This window comes from Hetaerina americana, unplaced genomic scaffold (genome assembly GCF_022747635.1).
Source record: "Hetaerina americana unplaced genomic scaffold, ioHetAmer1.1.p SCAF_1, whole genome shotgun sequence".
Taxonomy (NCBI): Eukaryota; Metazoa; Arthropoda; class Insecta; order Odonata; family Calopterygidae; genus Hetaerina; species Hetaerina americana.
Window position 1 is genome coordinate 41,409,007 of NW_027286069.1, and position 13,542 is coordinate 41,422,548.

At 40.8% G+C, this 13,542-nt stretch overlaps 1 protein-coding gene across 5 annotated transcripts in view; it reads right to left on the reverse strand.

Moving 5' to 3' along the window:
* Positions 1–1,137: 1,137 nt before the first annotated feature.
* Positions 1,138–13,542, reverse strand: part of LOC139690993 (zinc finger protein 608-like) — a 133,580-nt gene continuing 121,175 nt past the window's right edge. For all 5 annotated transcript variants that reach the window (XM_071588692.1, XM_071588726.1, XM_071588710.1 and 2 more), the window contains 4 exons: positions 11,450–11,573; positions 7,237–7,324; positions 3,203–6,672; positions 1,138–2,345 (listed from right to left, as the gene is read on the reverse strand). In XM_071588692.1, the coding sequence (XP_071444793.1) occupies positions 2,278–2,345; positions 3,203–6,672; positions 7,237–7,324; positions 11,450–11,573 (3,750 nt within the window). In that variant the 3' untranslated portion in view covers positions 1,138–2,277. The remainder of the gene's footprint in view (positions 2,346–3,202; positions 6,673–7,236; positions 7,325–11,449; positions 11,574–13,542) is intronic.

Below are 13,542 nucleotides of genomic sequence, written 5' to 3' on the forward strand. Positions count from 1 at the left end.
TTTTTATAGTAATGTTTTGGCACACCTGTAGAAAATGTAAATGGGTAGGAACACACAACAGTCATTGCAAAAGATATATAGTACAACTGAGATTCAATGACTGGAATGAAATTTACTTAAATGAACCCACTAGAGCACGTGATTTTATTGCTCAGTATTGAGAGATTAATTTCATTAGGTTTTCATTTCTAACTGACAACATCCTATAACAATCTGCTACTTCTACCACTGTCCACATAGACAAGATCATGTAAGATAATAAAGATTGAATGATGATTTTCATGAAGTGGCTCATTTGCTATAACGTACTTTAACTAAGCTCTTTTAGACTATTTGGACAATGATGTAAAAATGTCTTTTTAGCCATAGGTTAAATCGATGCTAAAGGTTGACCACCTTTCACTTTGTCCACTAATAAAATTAAGGCACAAATCAAAAAGATTTACGATGTGATCAATTAGCTGCATAATAGAAACAATAGCATGAAATGGGTCAAGAGAAGCTTAAATACATCTCACCAACTCTTAAACTTCATGGATTAAGAAAGGGATATGCCAATTTGTAAAATTACACATTTACGAAAATGTTACCTAATATGAGCTAAAAATGTTTCACAAGGTGCCAGTTTTCTTGAGCTAAGGCCGATACATTGAGGTTAGCACTTCTCTATATTATTAATGTCAGGTCAAAACAGTTTTTGGAACTACTTAAGATTTCATAAACATTCTGAATGTTATTGCATCACCAGTAAATAAATACTGAAAAGTAATTCTTTTTTTCCATGTAGTATTTGTCCATGGTAAAATAAAATTTCTAAAACAAATGTAATTATTTGCAAGAGACAAAGATGTATATACTAATCAATTTTCAAAATTCTAAAAATATATGAGATTCTTAGATTCTGTATAAAATATAGCATATTTTATTATAAAATTGTATGAGACTGAATGGAGTTAGTAACCATAGCACAATAATATCCATCTGTACTCAGTCCTTGGTAATGCCGTAACTGGGTTTAATATTACTCCAGGTAATAATATTGATGATACACATGAACACATCCTTATGCTTTTATCTCATAATAACATGTTATACTGGTCTGTTCAAATTTCTCACTGCAATGAAGTGAAGAAATGATTAACTCACAGCATGTAGTTTAATCAAATCAGTTCTGCCTGTACAGACAGTGCATGCATAGAGATTGCCCAGGAGGCAAAAATCCCCACAGACTTTTGGAATTCAGCAGCTCCTTTGAACACAACAACAGTATGGATCTAAGGTACCAACAACAAAGCTGCTTCTTTTACCAAGGCAAATAGGGTACAGCTATCTCATATACATATGTGGATCCTTCTTTTAACCACCTTCCACTAAAACTGGAATGAGCGGTTTGGTAGCCTAAGGTGTGAGCCAATTAAAATGAATGATTTGCTTGTATTTATAAAAAAAATCACATTTCTCTAAAATTTGAAAAACATTAAAAATACACAAGGAGCATAAGTTTGCCAACAGCCGGTCCAAACTATGACTTGGACATAAATGCTTGTCTTTACACTATTTACAATTAATATAGTGGTATGATTGTAATGCAACACATCCAGTCATGAGACTCATAAGTAAATGAAGGCTTGAACACTTGTCTGTGCCAAATAGTGTGAATAAAGGGATTTACAGGATAACGGTACATGATCTGGAATGGTTTGAGTAGGTGTGGGGCCCTCACCTGTAGGTAATACTATGCTAAATCACTGCTGGCCAAGAGGAGCCCAACAGTTCAAAAGGAAAAAGAGGATTTCCAACTCTTTATCACATCTCTAACATACTAGAAAGATAATATCTCTGAAATATGTTCTCTGAACTCACAGGAGATCTTGGCCCCAATTTCCCAATCAAATCAGCATTTAGAGGGGAGAACACAAATCCTTAAGAGAAATAATGTAATGTAAAAAGCAGCCCCCATAGTTGCATACATTTTAAATCTTTCACTTAGTTTCTGGTTAGAGGTAAGTAAAATGAAGAGAGGCCATAACATGTAGCTGGAATAAAAAAATGGCCACACTGTTCCAAGCATCCTCATCACTCACCCCCTCTAACACTTAATACGCTCTCTCAGGAGTCTTATTTCTGGCACTTCCACTTTATGGTCCTTGTCAGTAAGTTTCTTTTACTTTCTTTAGGTACCATGTCACAAACACACAAATGTACACATGCACGCACACACACACTAAGCAAGTAGAGAGACTACCACACACGTGAGGGCCGGCACTGCACATGACTTCACTTTGGTGGATATGGATTGATGCCAGTTGCCGCCACTGCTGCAGCTTGCTGGCTTGCGAGCACAGCTGCAAGGAAGAAACACTCACATTAATGCCCTCAATAATCTTTGTTTTTTTCCTTGGGGAGGGTCCTTAACAAGTTATTAATACTTGTTCATTATGGCTTAAGTCTTCACTGTCTGGAAAGCAGTCATTCCGACGTCGACATGGCTTACTTGATGATTTTGGCAGAAGCTGCACTCACCATAAATTAAACTACATTGCTTCCTTGCTACAGTTTAATTCTTCTGGTAAAGATATGGCTATGTGTGCGTTTTATGCTTTTATTAAACAGTGAACAGACAAAATATGAAGGATCATATAAGAGGTACAAAATGGTTTTCCTAGGCTATTTACAGAGATTCAGTACACAAGAATTTAGACACTCCGAATTCTTAGAGTATCCTAGTGGTACCATAAACCCACAAGAACATTGAAATCTGTGGCAAAACGGCATAGCTCACAAAGGGACTGAAAATGAACATATATATATTTTATATATATCCCTTTGCCAGACCCTCACTTGAGGACATATTGTCCTAAATGCCACAGAAGATATCACAGGCTATTGGAAAAATGATAGACACTGCATTAAGGATTATTTATCCATCCTCTCTTGAATGATTACTTTAAAACCACATTTACTGAGCAACACAAAGTTACACTGATTGCCCACCTATTTCCACAGCCTTCCCATTTCCCTAATGTTTGAATTATGATTGGGATGGCAAACCCGTAGAACATCAACCCCTGTAGAGAGAGATGCAAGTGGGAGTGTAACAAGCAAAATTAGGCTAACAAGGGGAATGGGAGCCTCCCAAGGATCTAAGACTCTCGACGGGCAGGCCCCACTCCACCCCGTCAGGGCCCAACCAAGGGCTTACCTCCATATGGTGCTGCAGGCCCATATTGGCCAGCAAGGATGGGGTAACCCAATCCCACATGAGTATGGTGATGTGTATGAACATGGCGCTGAGGTGGTGGGGATCGCAATCCCCCTCCCCCACCACTTCCACTCCCTGGTCCACCTCCCACCTCTTTCCCATCACCCGATGATACAACTCCCCCTCCTGGTCCACCTGAAGTAACAGCAACAGGCGGTGGTGGGGCCTGCTGCACCTTTGGAATTGATGTAGGAGAGGGCCCTGTTGTCTGAGGAACTCCTGGGGGAGGCTGTGAGCATGTTGTTGAGGAACTACCTGACACAGAACCAGATGGAGAGGGTGCTGTCTTGGGTGTTGGTGACTTCAAAGCTCGCTCCTGTAACTCATGTATCTTGTGGGAAGAGTAGTATTGGCTAGCATGATGCTGTAGAAGGTCTAAAGCTTTTGTTGGTCCAGCAGACACAGCAGCAGCTGCTGCCGCTGCGGCTGCTGCTGCAACACCAGGTCGAGATAAGTCTTCAGGTGCATGATAACGAATTTGAGGGTGCAGATAAGGTCCAGTGGCATAAGGCCCAGGAACAAGCATCGGATTGAGACCACGATAAACTGGGTGAGAGGGGTCAAAAGGCAGTGCCCCATAATGAGGAGACTGCATATATCCAGGGTGGATATAAGCGTAAGATGATGTTGGAGGAGGTGGGCCCTGTGTTTCCATAGTAGGCTTCACACCTTCCTGCTTGGGTATGGCTGATTTATCAGGACCTCCAGGATCCTTCTTCTCTTCTGTTGACCCATTGCCACATTTTTCATTCCTAACATGGTCTCTTGAGTTTGGTTTTGGGCTTGGAAGAGCAGATGGGGCAATTGATTTTGGTGGAGGTGGCACTGATATATTGGGTTTGGTTTCTGCATTTCCTGGCTTTGAGCCACTTACTGTGGCATCTAGTGGACCTCCAGGTGTGGATTCCTTTCGTCTTTGCTCAGGAGGATAAAGGTAATACCTTCTAAGTTCCTCCTGCTGTCTCTGAAATAAATAGGGACCACTTTCATAAGGTGAAGATGAGGGTGTTACAGAGCCACTACTATACTTAGTCTTCCCTTCATTCATTTGGTTCTTCATCTCAATGCTCTCCTTTAGTATTTGGTGATTTTCATTCTGTTTCTCTTTCAACCCCACCTCAATCTTAATGGCCCTCTCTTTTTGTGAGTTATGCATGTTGCCTGAAGATCCTTTGCAACTGTTGTTAGTAATCTCACTATTGGTGGTTGGTGGCATTTTTTCAATGGATGACTTTTCTTTTTCAGCAGCTGCTGCTGCAGCTGCCACTGCTGCTTCTGCTGCATATTTATCCGCCATTACTGACACCTGATAACTAGGTTCAAGACCATACGGGTAACCAGGAACATAGCCATAAGGATAGTAGTGCTGCTGCTGTTGTTGTTGCTGTTGCTGGTGCTGCATTAACTTATGCTGGAAATCTGTCACTGATGTACTTGTGGTACTCGTGGGAGGTATGACAGATGTTGTAGATCCTGTAGAAGATGGTGCAGTTGAGGCAGATGACACAACAGACACTGAAGACGGAGGTAGAACAGGTGCGCTTTCTTTCTTTTCTTTCTCAGATGCACGATCTGGCAATCCTTTAGGTTCCATATTAACAGGCTTATCAGATGGTGCTGTCACCACAGTGCTCTCCTTTGACAATTTGGATTCTGATGATGATGGAGTTGATGTTGGAGGAACTGAGGGAACAAGATAAGGGGGCTGACCATAAAATGGATACATTCCATAATGAGCAAGGTGTTGAGCAGTAGAATTAGCTGATGATGAATTTTGTCCAGATGGTGGGTTTGGTACCTCAACTTTCTTTTCACTACTTTTCCCCACTGGAGTAGGAGCACTAACTCCTTGCGAAGTAGGCGCAACTGAGACTGGCACTGCCGGTCCACCTCTACCTTTTTCTCCCACCTCAGACTCTAGAACAGGAGCAGAGTCATCAGATATGTCAGAGTAAGCTGGGCTTTGTACATCTTCACGACCTTCTCCGCCACCAACTGGCGAAGACATAGATGCAGATGAATCATGCACAGAGGGATTAAATGACATTCCAGGTTGGTCAGGTTGAGGGCTGCCAGTAGGGGATTTACGATTTTTCTTCTTGTGAGGTACTGCTGTTAAAGAAGGCTGCTGAGATCCAGAAGGGGGAATTTTTCCAGATTTTTCTTTCTTATCCTGTCCATCATTTATGATACCAACTGGTTTGGAAGCTGAAGGAATCTGCTGAGGAGATTGCATTACAGGATGCGGTGATGGTTGTTGAGGTTGAATAGTTTTAATTGATGGCTGCTGTAAATTTACTACAGGCCGAGCAGGAGAAGAACCTGGAGTAACAGGTGAACCCTTTATTTTGTATTTATCTCCTAATTTGGCTCCATCCTGTTGATGTTGGGGCATATGCTGAGGTGTGGACGGCACTTGAGATGGTGGTGCTGGCTTGCTTACATGTGGGGGAGAAGAGGTTAGTGATGGCATCCCAACAACTCTAATACTTCCCACCACACTGTGCGGACTGGCAGCAATAGGAGATGCTGGTGTCGATGCCTTACTTCCATACATGCCCCCCTCAGTGCCTGATGGATTGTATTGTTCTTCCGGAGTAGTAGGACCAAACCTCAATACTCCTGGTTTCACTGGAGCAACAGCTTTGGAATCAGGTGATGCATCATTTATGACTTGAGTGCGAGGGGTAGGTGGTGTTGAAGCTCCATCCCTACTCTGTTGCCTCGGCTGAGGCGTCGTTGGGCAAGGCCTTTGTCGTTGCTGGTTTGCATGAACTGCTCCATCAGTCTTAGGACTTGGAGCCGTTTCAACAGGACTTTCTTCTGCTTCAGAGAGGCTTGCTGTTTCCTTAGTATCATCTTCTTCACTAGCAACCACACCAGCTGCTCCATGGGCATGTGACTGGTGATACTTCAGTCCATTTATGTGTTTATATTTTTTTGAGCAATTAGGCTCAGGACACTCAAGGAGGACAGGAGAGGAAGGAGGGCTAGATGGAGGTCCACGGGATGCTGATCGACTGCGCTTCCCTCCAGCCCCATTTCCATTTGTCACAGAAACACCAACTACACCATCATCACCGATCTCAGTTCCCCGAGCCTTCCTCTTATTGCCAGGCTCAGGCCTGGGAGGAATGAATCCTGTCACTCCTGTAGCACCTGCAGCACCTCCAGCACCAGTAACAGTGACACTAGCAACAGGTACAACAGTACTTGGACCATTTCCACGCCGTCCTTTCCCACCACCATTCCTTAATTTGCTATGCACTGATGATCTAGTCTCTGTGAAATTACTAAGGTCGCTAGAAGGAGTTGCTGCAGCAGCAGCGGCAGCAGCTGCAGCTCTTCCTCGTTTTCCCCTCCCTTTGGCAGTTCTTGAATCCAGGTCACTTGTAGGTGAGTCACAAAACCTATTGTCACAAACAAGAAAATAAGAGAATTAAAAATAGACCAAAATTACATAAACTTAAAGTTTTGCTTATCAAAATACATCTGAAACAATTGATCTCTAACAATAAAAATCACTGCTGAGGTAGGCAATGATCTAATAATAATTATCCCATCGTAATAATAAAAAACAACTACTATCATTCAATCTTGAAATAAATTAAATGCTTTACCTAACATACATTAATGCTAACTCAATAACCTACATATGCCTTGTACACTGATAAGAATCTAAACAACAAAACTCAGGTGACTAGAATGAATACTTTTTAACACTTTATTACAGTTAAATCACTACTTGTGGGCAATTTCTTTTCTTGATAATGCATACTTTTTTTATTGCCGAAACTTGAAATCAAATAAATTGTCCGATAAATTCATAAGTTTAATAAAATCATCACGAAAAATGTTTGTTTTGAGACCACAGGGGGATGGCCAGTTAGGAAATGTTTATTTGGTCCACTAGATACAGTACAAATGAAATCAATACTTTAAACAGGGAATGAATTGTATACAATACTTCATACCTCGGTGGTGCCCAATCATGCTTCGTGCAATCCAGCAAGGTTCCAACATATGTCTTTCCTCTCCATGTTACATTGACCACCAATACTCCTGCAAATAATTTCAATGTTTACATTACTATTAAGTGTCTGAACAACTACATCAGCATTTAATTTTTCTTCCTTCCAGTAAAATTGAGAATTACAACAATATGTAATAGAAATTACAGTAATGGAGGGCAAAACGATGAAATCCACTGGACCAATATTTACCAGGATGATATTTTGTGAAATAGCTAGCTGTACATACATTCAAATTTTCCTGCAAGCATCAAAAAGAACTGTCAACTGCTATTACCATAAGTATACCATGCTGAATTGTTAATTACATTTGTTCTTGGACAACATTTTATGAATTCCACTTATGGGATATTGTAACACATGGATTTTATTCACTCCATAGCACATATGACTTAAGAGAATACTTTAAAATGTCTCAGAGCTAATTTCATTGATGTTTTCTTAAAATGGAATCATCAACAGCCATTCATGCATAATTCTAAGTACCTAGGATTTCATTAAATGTTACCAAAAGGACTATTACAATTTGAAATAATTGCAAATGGAAACCCACAAGTAAAATTACTGTTCAAATCAACACTTACAGCAAACAGAGTAATAAAAGTTCCATAAATTGTGAAAAATTTTATCTAAACAGACATTATTTTCTCAATGTGTAAATATAATAAAACGCTATGTTTCATCAACTTTTATCATTATATTTCAACTGTTATGACTAACATTAAAAGCAGAGCTGGAATCCTAGCCTACCAGAAACAATAAGAAGATAGATTTGCCATAGCATGTTCACAGCAATATGGCCTTTCTTACATTGGTCCAATGAGATTAATAATGAGGGTTGTCAATGGTGCTCAATGACCATTCTTGACACCAAACTACCATCTTGTTTCCTTTGGTCATATACCCAAGGTCCTACTCAGAGAGATGTTGGAAAATTTAATTGAACAACATAACAGTAAGCAGAAAAAACCAAATGGTGACACTTTTTAATGCTAAAAAATAACTCGGGAGAGACATAACTATCAAACCATACTTTAATTTTAAATAAGTGAAAAATCAACTGTGTGTAGAGATTACATGAGTACACCATTGTAATGCAACATGATGCTCAGCAATGTTGCCAGTAGGCTCTCATATATATGGTGCCTCAGGAGTGAGGCAAAAAAGGAGAATTCTTGCTTGGATAAATTAATGCTTTCCTGGGCTTATCTTAACACTAGGTTTTGGAATGAAAACAGCCATTTGGATTTAAGCCACATAATGGTGATGTTGAAATATTTTTTGATTAATGAACCAAAGGTGCTCCTTACATAGGTACCATTACAAGAAATGGAAATCATCAACCGTTCATGACTACTACATATACTTCAAGATATCTTTCTTGATTGATTAGTTTCATACATTCTCTTATAAACTTGCGATTTCTAGCAAGAAATTCAAAAGAATGTCATCCAGATCAGGAAAAATAAAGTAAAAGATTAAACTATACATAAATATATCCACCAGGAAATATGTATATCAATCATAAATGTTCTTTGTAAGTGAAAACTTTGATATTTGTGCTGGCAGTAAGAGAATATTTAGGGTACAAATGTGACCCAAGGTGGATTATTTTCATTTTAGAGAAAAGAAACGATATGTGTGCACAAAAAAATAGTGACTCAGCAAGTGGCCAATTCCATAACACAGACCCTAGTAATTTACAGTTTAATTTTCCTTGTAATTTACAGTTTACTGGTCTTAAAATTGCCATTTCACATGAAAAATTATTACTCTTCAACATTTCCCCAGCACTTAATTTGAGAAACTGATCTTACTGCCTGGATGATCTATTAGCTCTCAGATAGAAAGTAACCTTAGGGGTCTCACAGCAGGAATCATTAGATTTTGTACATTGAAATCATAAGTATATCATGACACTGGTGAGTTAAAGTAACAAAAGTACACTGTTTTGGAAATTGTAACATCAATGTGCATATACATGGTGCATATTAGACAACCTATAATGGACCATAACAATTTTGCGATAGATAAAAGAATATTTTATCCCAGCTTAACTACAGAGCGCTTCCCTCAATCATTTACATTATGGTTGAGATTTGATGTGATTACTTGAAATTATCCGTTAATTGACTTTAAATATAAATCAAACATGATGAAATTTCATGATTTTTTCAGTTTTATCGATCAATAGCAACTTCTTTGCTAAATTAGTATACATCCTTAATTAGTATTTCCACAAGTACACGTAAGATATCATTTCATTTCACATTTAAAGGGATATTAAAATATTTCAACTTGAACTGATAAAATGCAAAATCGATCTACATTACATTAAATACTCACCCGATGGAAGTAATACAAGAGCAATTAGGAAAAAACACCGTTTTGTTTCACCTTAGTCCTAAGAAAAACAGGGAAAGGAGAATTCCACTTTAATTCAACGGAAAAAAACCTTTTCATCTCCATTCAGCTGATGCATTTTTAATTCCCAGGCTTCCCTTGTTGGGCCCCTCCCCGCTATATTCTCACACTTATTTTTTTACGAAGGATCTCCTATTCCGTCCCTGCACACCCACACGTCTTCTTCATAAAAGATTGGATGGATGCAGTAAAAACGAACCGAGCGACACAGGAAAGCAAGAGCGTAGTGAAAAGAGAGGAGGAAAAGGGAATTGAATGGGTGGAGTGAGAAAGGAGAGGGAATGGACTTTCAAAGGACTACGAGAAGGGGAGTCGCGTGGTGGTGGGGAGAGAGAGAACGAACAGAGCCACGACTTCGGGTGCGGGAAGGGATGGGGTGGAGGGAAAAAGCACGACACTCGGAATGGGGGGAGATGTACGGAGGTGGGTGAGGGGGGTAAGTGAGAAGGAGAGAATCAAAGAAGGGGCGTTGGGAGGAGGCTTTATGAGGGGACTGGATGGGTAAGGAGAGTAGGGGAGAAGGGGGCCCCTGAGGGTCGATTGGGTAGATTGTCGAGTGGGGGAGACCGAGAGGCTGTCTGAACTACTCGGAAAAGTATGGGGAGGCAGATAGGAGAACAGGAGGTAACGAAGAGATGGGGGAGAGGATGGGAGGGAGGGGTCGGAAGGTGGGGGCTCATGGGAGTGAAAGGCTTGGGGTGGGTGGAGGGGGTCCAAATGAGGATGGAGAGGTTATAAATGGGCAGGGGATCCGAGGTGGGTAGACAAGATTTAATGAAGAGAGGAAGCGCGGCTTGGGGGAGAGGAAATGGGAGCCCAGAAAGGAGTGTTATGCACGGGAGGGGGGGAAGGTCGGAAAGGGAAGCCGGGGTGAGGGCGGGAGATTCTTAAGAGGAGGTTTGGCGAGAGAGGTGGGGGAGGGGCGGGGAGAAAGAAAAAAAGACTACATGGGACTGAGGAGGGAGCGAGAGGCATTCACAACCAAAGCTCGTGATGATCGACCTAATGACCATACGCTCAGAGAAAGAACACGCCTCCCACCCCTCCCCCCGCCGCTCCCCCACTTAAAAGCACGCCCCCTCTCTTCAAGCAGATCCGCCGTCCGTAGAGAGAGAGATTTCCCGAAGAATAGAGATGAAAATAATTTTCTCGCTTTTCCGGAACCTTTCATATTTCCCGTTTGCACTGGCGAGGGAGTAAGAGAAGACGAGGCGCTCATTTCTCGGGCAATTTACCCAGCCCCGTCTAAACACAGCACTTATTTCCACCCCCAACGTGTCACGAGCAACCCGCATTAATTGCCTCGCATATGGGATTGGTACCGGAGGTGCCTGCCTCCCCGAGTAAACTCTACGCTCTTTATTTTTCCCTCTCGGAGGGGGGTGAAGTACTGTGCGGGGTAAACAACACTATTTCCCTTCTTCCGTCCCACACGCCTCACCCTCATCCACCCGGAGCAGCAGTCTGAAGGTCAACCGAATGAGGGAACGTTCACCTCCTCCAAGTGCGCAACTGAGGCAGAACGAATCCCTTGAAACAAAGGGATGGCGTGGGGGGAGCTAGATTGGAGTAATACGCCAATCTTCTCAAAAGCGAAGACCCATCTCGAGGAGGGAGGCGGGCTCAAGGAATTCCTTTGGACGTAAAAAGCATAGGTGCTGCAGGAGATCCTTCCAAGATTCCCCGAGTCAAACTTTTTAAAAAATGACGACGGCAAGCCATGGATACTCACCTCCCTCTGTCTCATGCCATACGATGCCCTCCAAAGTGACGCTGGTGCCCGGCTCGCAGGGCCCCAGGCAGTCTGGCTCCGTGATAGTACCGACGCTCGTACCCACGCACACGTCCAGCATGTCCTGCGAAATAATTGAACAAAAAAAATGAAATTTTTGCCACGATGGATGAGGGTAAAGTTATATAATTTCCGCTGATTAACCTTCCACTTAACACTATCTTTCGATAGGCATACCGCCATAAAACGAGCCCATAATTTCAATCGAGAGCCAGTTTTACAAGTTGAGGGGAGATTAAGCAGTGAAACGCGGAAAATTATCACTTGTTTAAAGAGTTATCGGCGAACACTATACAGGAATTTTGACAGGTGCGCCCGCACAACATATTTTTCCTCTGTCAGTTTCTAGTAGGTATATTCGGATGCACGATGAATAATTACAACTATTCTATTTACGAGAGAGAATTTCAATATTTTCGTACAGTTCGCAGAACCGGAAAAGTTTTGGTTGACTGCTAATCCAACTCAACCAATGCAATCTATTAATTCAGATACGTATATTTGAACTGTATTATATAGCATCACTAAACTTCGAATCACTGATCTTAATATCGGGAGTGTTCAATGTTTCACCGCACATACGTTTCCTCGGTGATCTACAACGGCAACCATATGCTTGTACATCGATGAATGATAATGCTTAAATACCACACTTCCGTGGATGCAATGCGAAGGCTTTGTACAACCAACATCAACGTAAGTGTGTAGGAATTGCTAAGTGTAAAAACCATTAGCCTCGACCAAAGGCGAATGATGTTTACAGGTTGAAATTGATACATTTTAATGCATAATGCCGGATGACTTCGTTAAAAGTTACTACCACGGCTCCTCCCGCAGTTCTTTGAACGTGTGTGTAGTAAAATTATGACCTCGAATTCGCAATCATTAAACATAATACGAACAAAAAGGACAAATTAGAAGTGTCGAAAAAATGAAATGATTGACGGAGCACAGGAAACGCTTTGGATAAAATATATTTGGATACTCAAAGTTCGCGTACTTCGAAGCGATTGACAATGAATCTGCTGCTGTTATATTCTCTATTTCATATAACATTCTCATCCGCCCTCAGATCTAAAATACTATTGCCAAAGTATTTGTTTCGGTCCAGTCAACTCCTAATTTTCCATCATGAATTATATCACGTGAACCAGCGTTTTTTTTCGGTTTAACATGGCATCTAACTGTGAAATTTTGGTTCTTTAACTATTTGGAGTACCTAAAGTTTTCACAGACAACAACGATAACTCAGTCATCCGGTTATGACCTGCACGACGGATAACGAGTCCTAATTACCTGCAGACTACCGAATTATTTCGATGTAGCAGCTAAGACCTCTGTCAAGGGCATAGAAAATCTTCACAATGAGAGTAGACAAAATTGTCGGTTTACAAAAGCGCTATGAAGAAATGCAGGATCATATATGCCGACTTGCGTACGCCGCAATATTTACGATTCAAAATCTGTGGCTTCAATGAAAATATCTCCGTGAATTTGAACACAACAAATGAATGGTTTTACATCCAATTACTATTGATATAGAAATATATATGTAATCAATGAACACCTAATTGAATTTTCAATCGCCTATGAAAATATGGAACTTGAGAAAAATGATTAAACACTGGAAAAAAGGGAAAAATGACCGATGAAATTCTAATGCCACAAGCTTGAAAATGCACCGCCCAATTTTTCTCTTCCTCCCTTTTCTAACCAAACTGTGTTAATTGCTAACTATTTCGTAAATGGTACCATAAAATACTACAAATTTCCAAGCCCACAAAAGAAAAATAAATGACCAAAAAAATGTAAAATTCAAGCTAATAGTGTAGCATAACACGATTTACACGAAATCGACATTCAGAGGGGAATAAAGAGGCATGACAATAGGCAAGGTTGCCCTTAACGTATCCTCCCCTTACCATCGTTGTAGCCCTATAGGCAGACAAACCTTTCTCCGCTCTTCTCACTATTTTGTGAATTAATCGAATAAGTATTTAGTAGACTGATATTTAGCAAGCAAGAAAAAAACA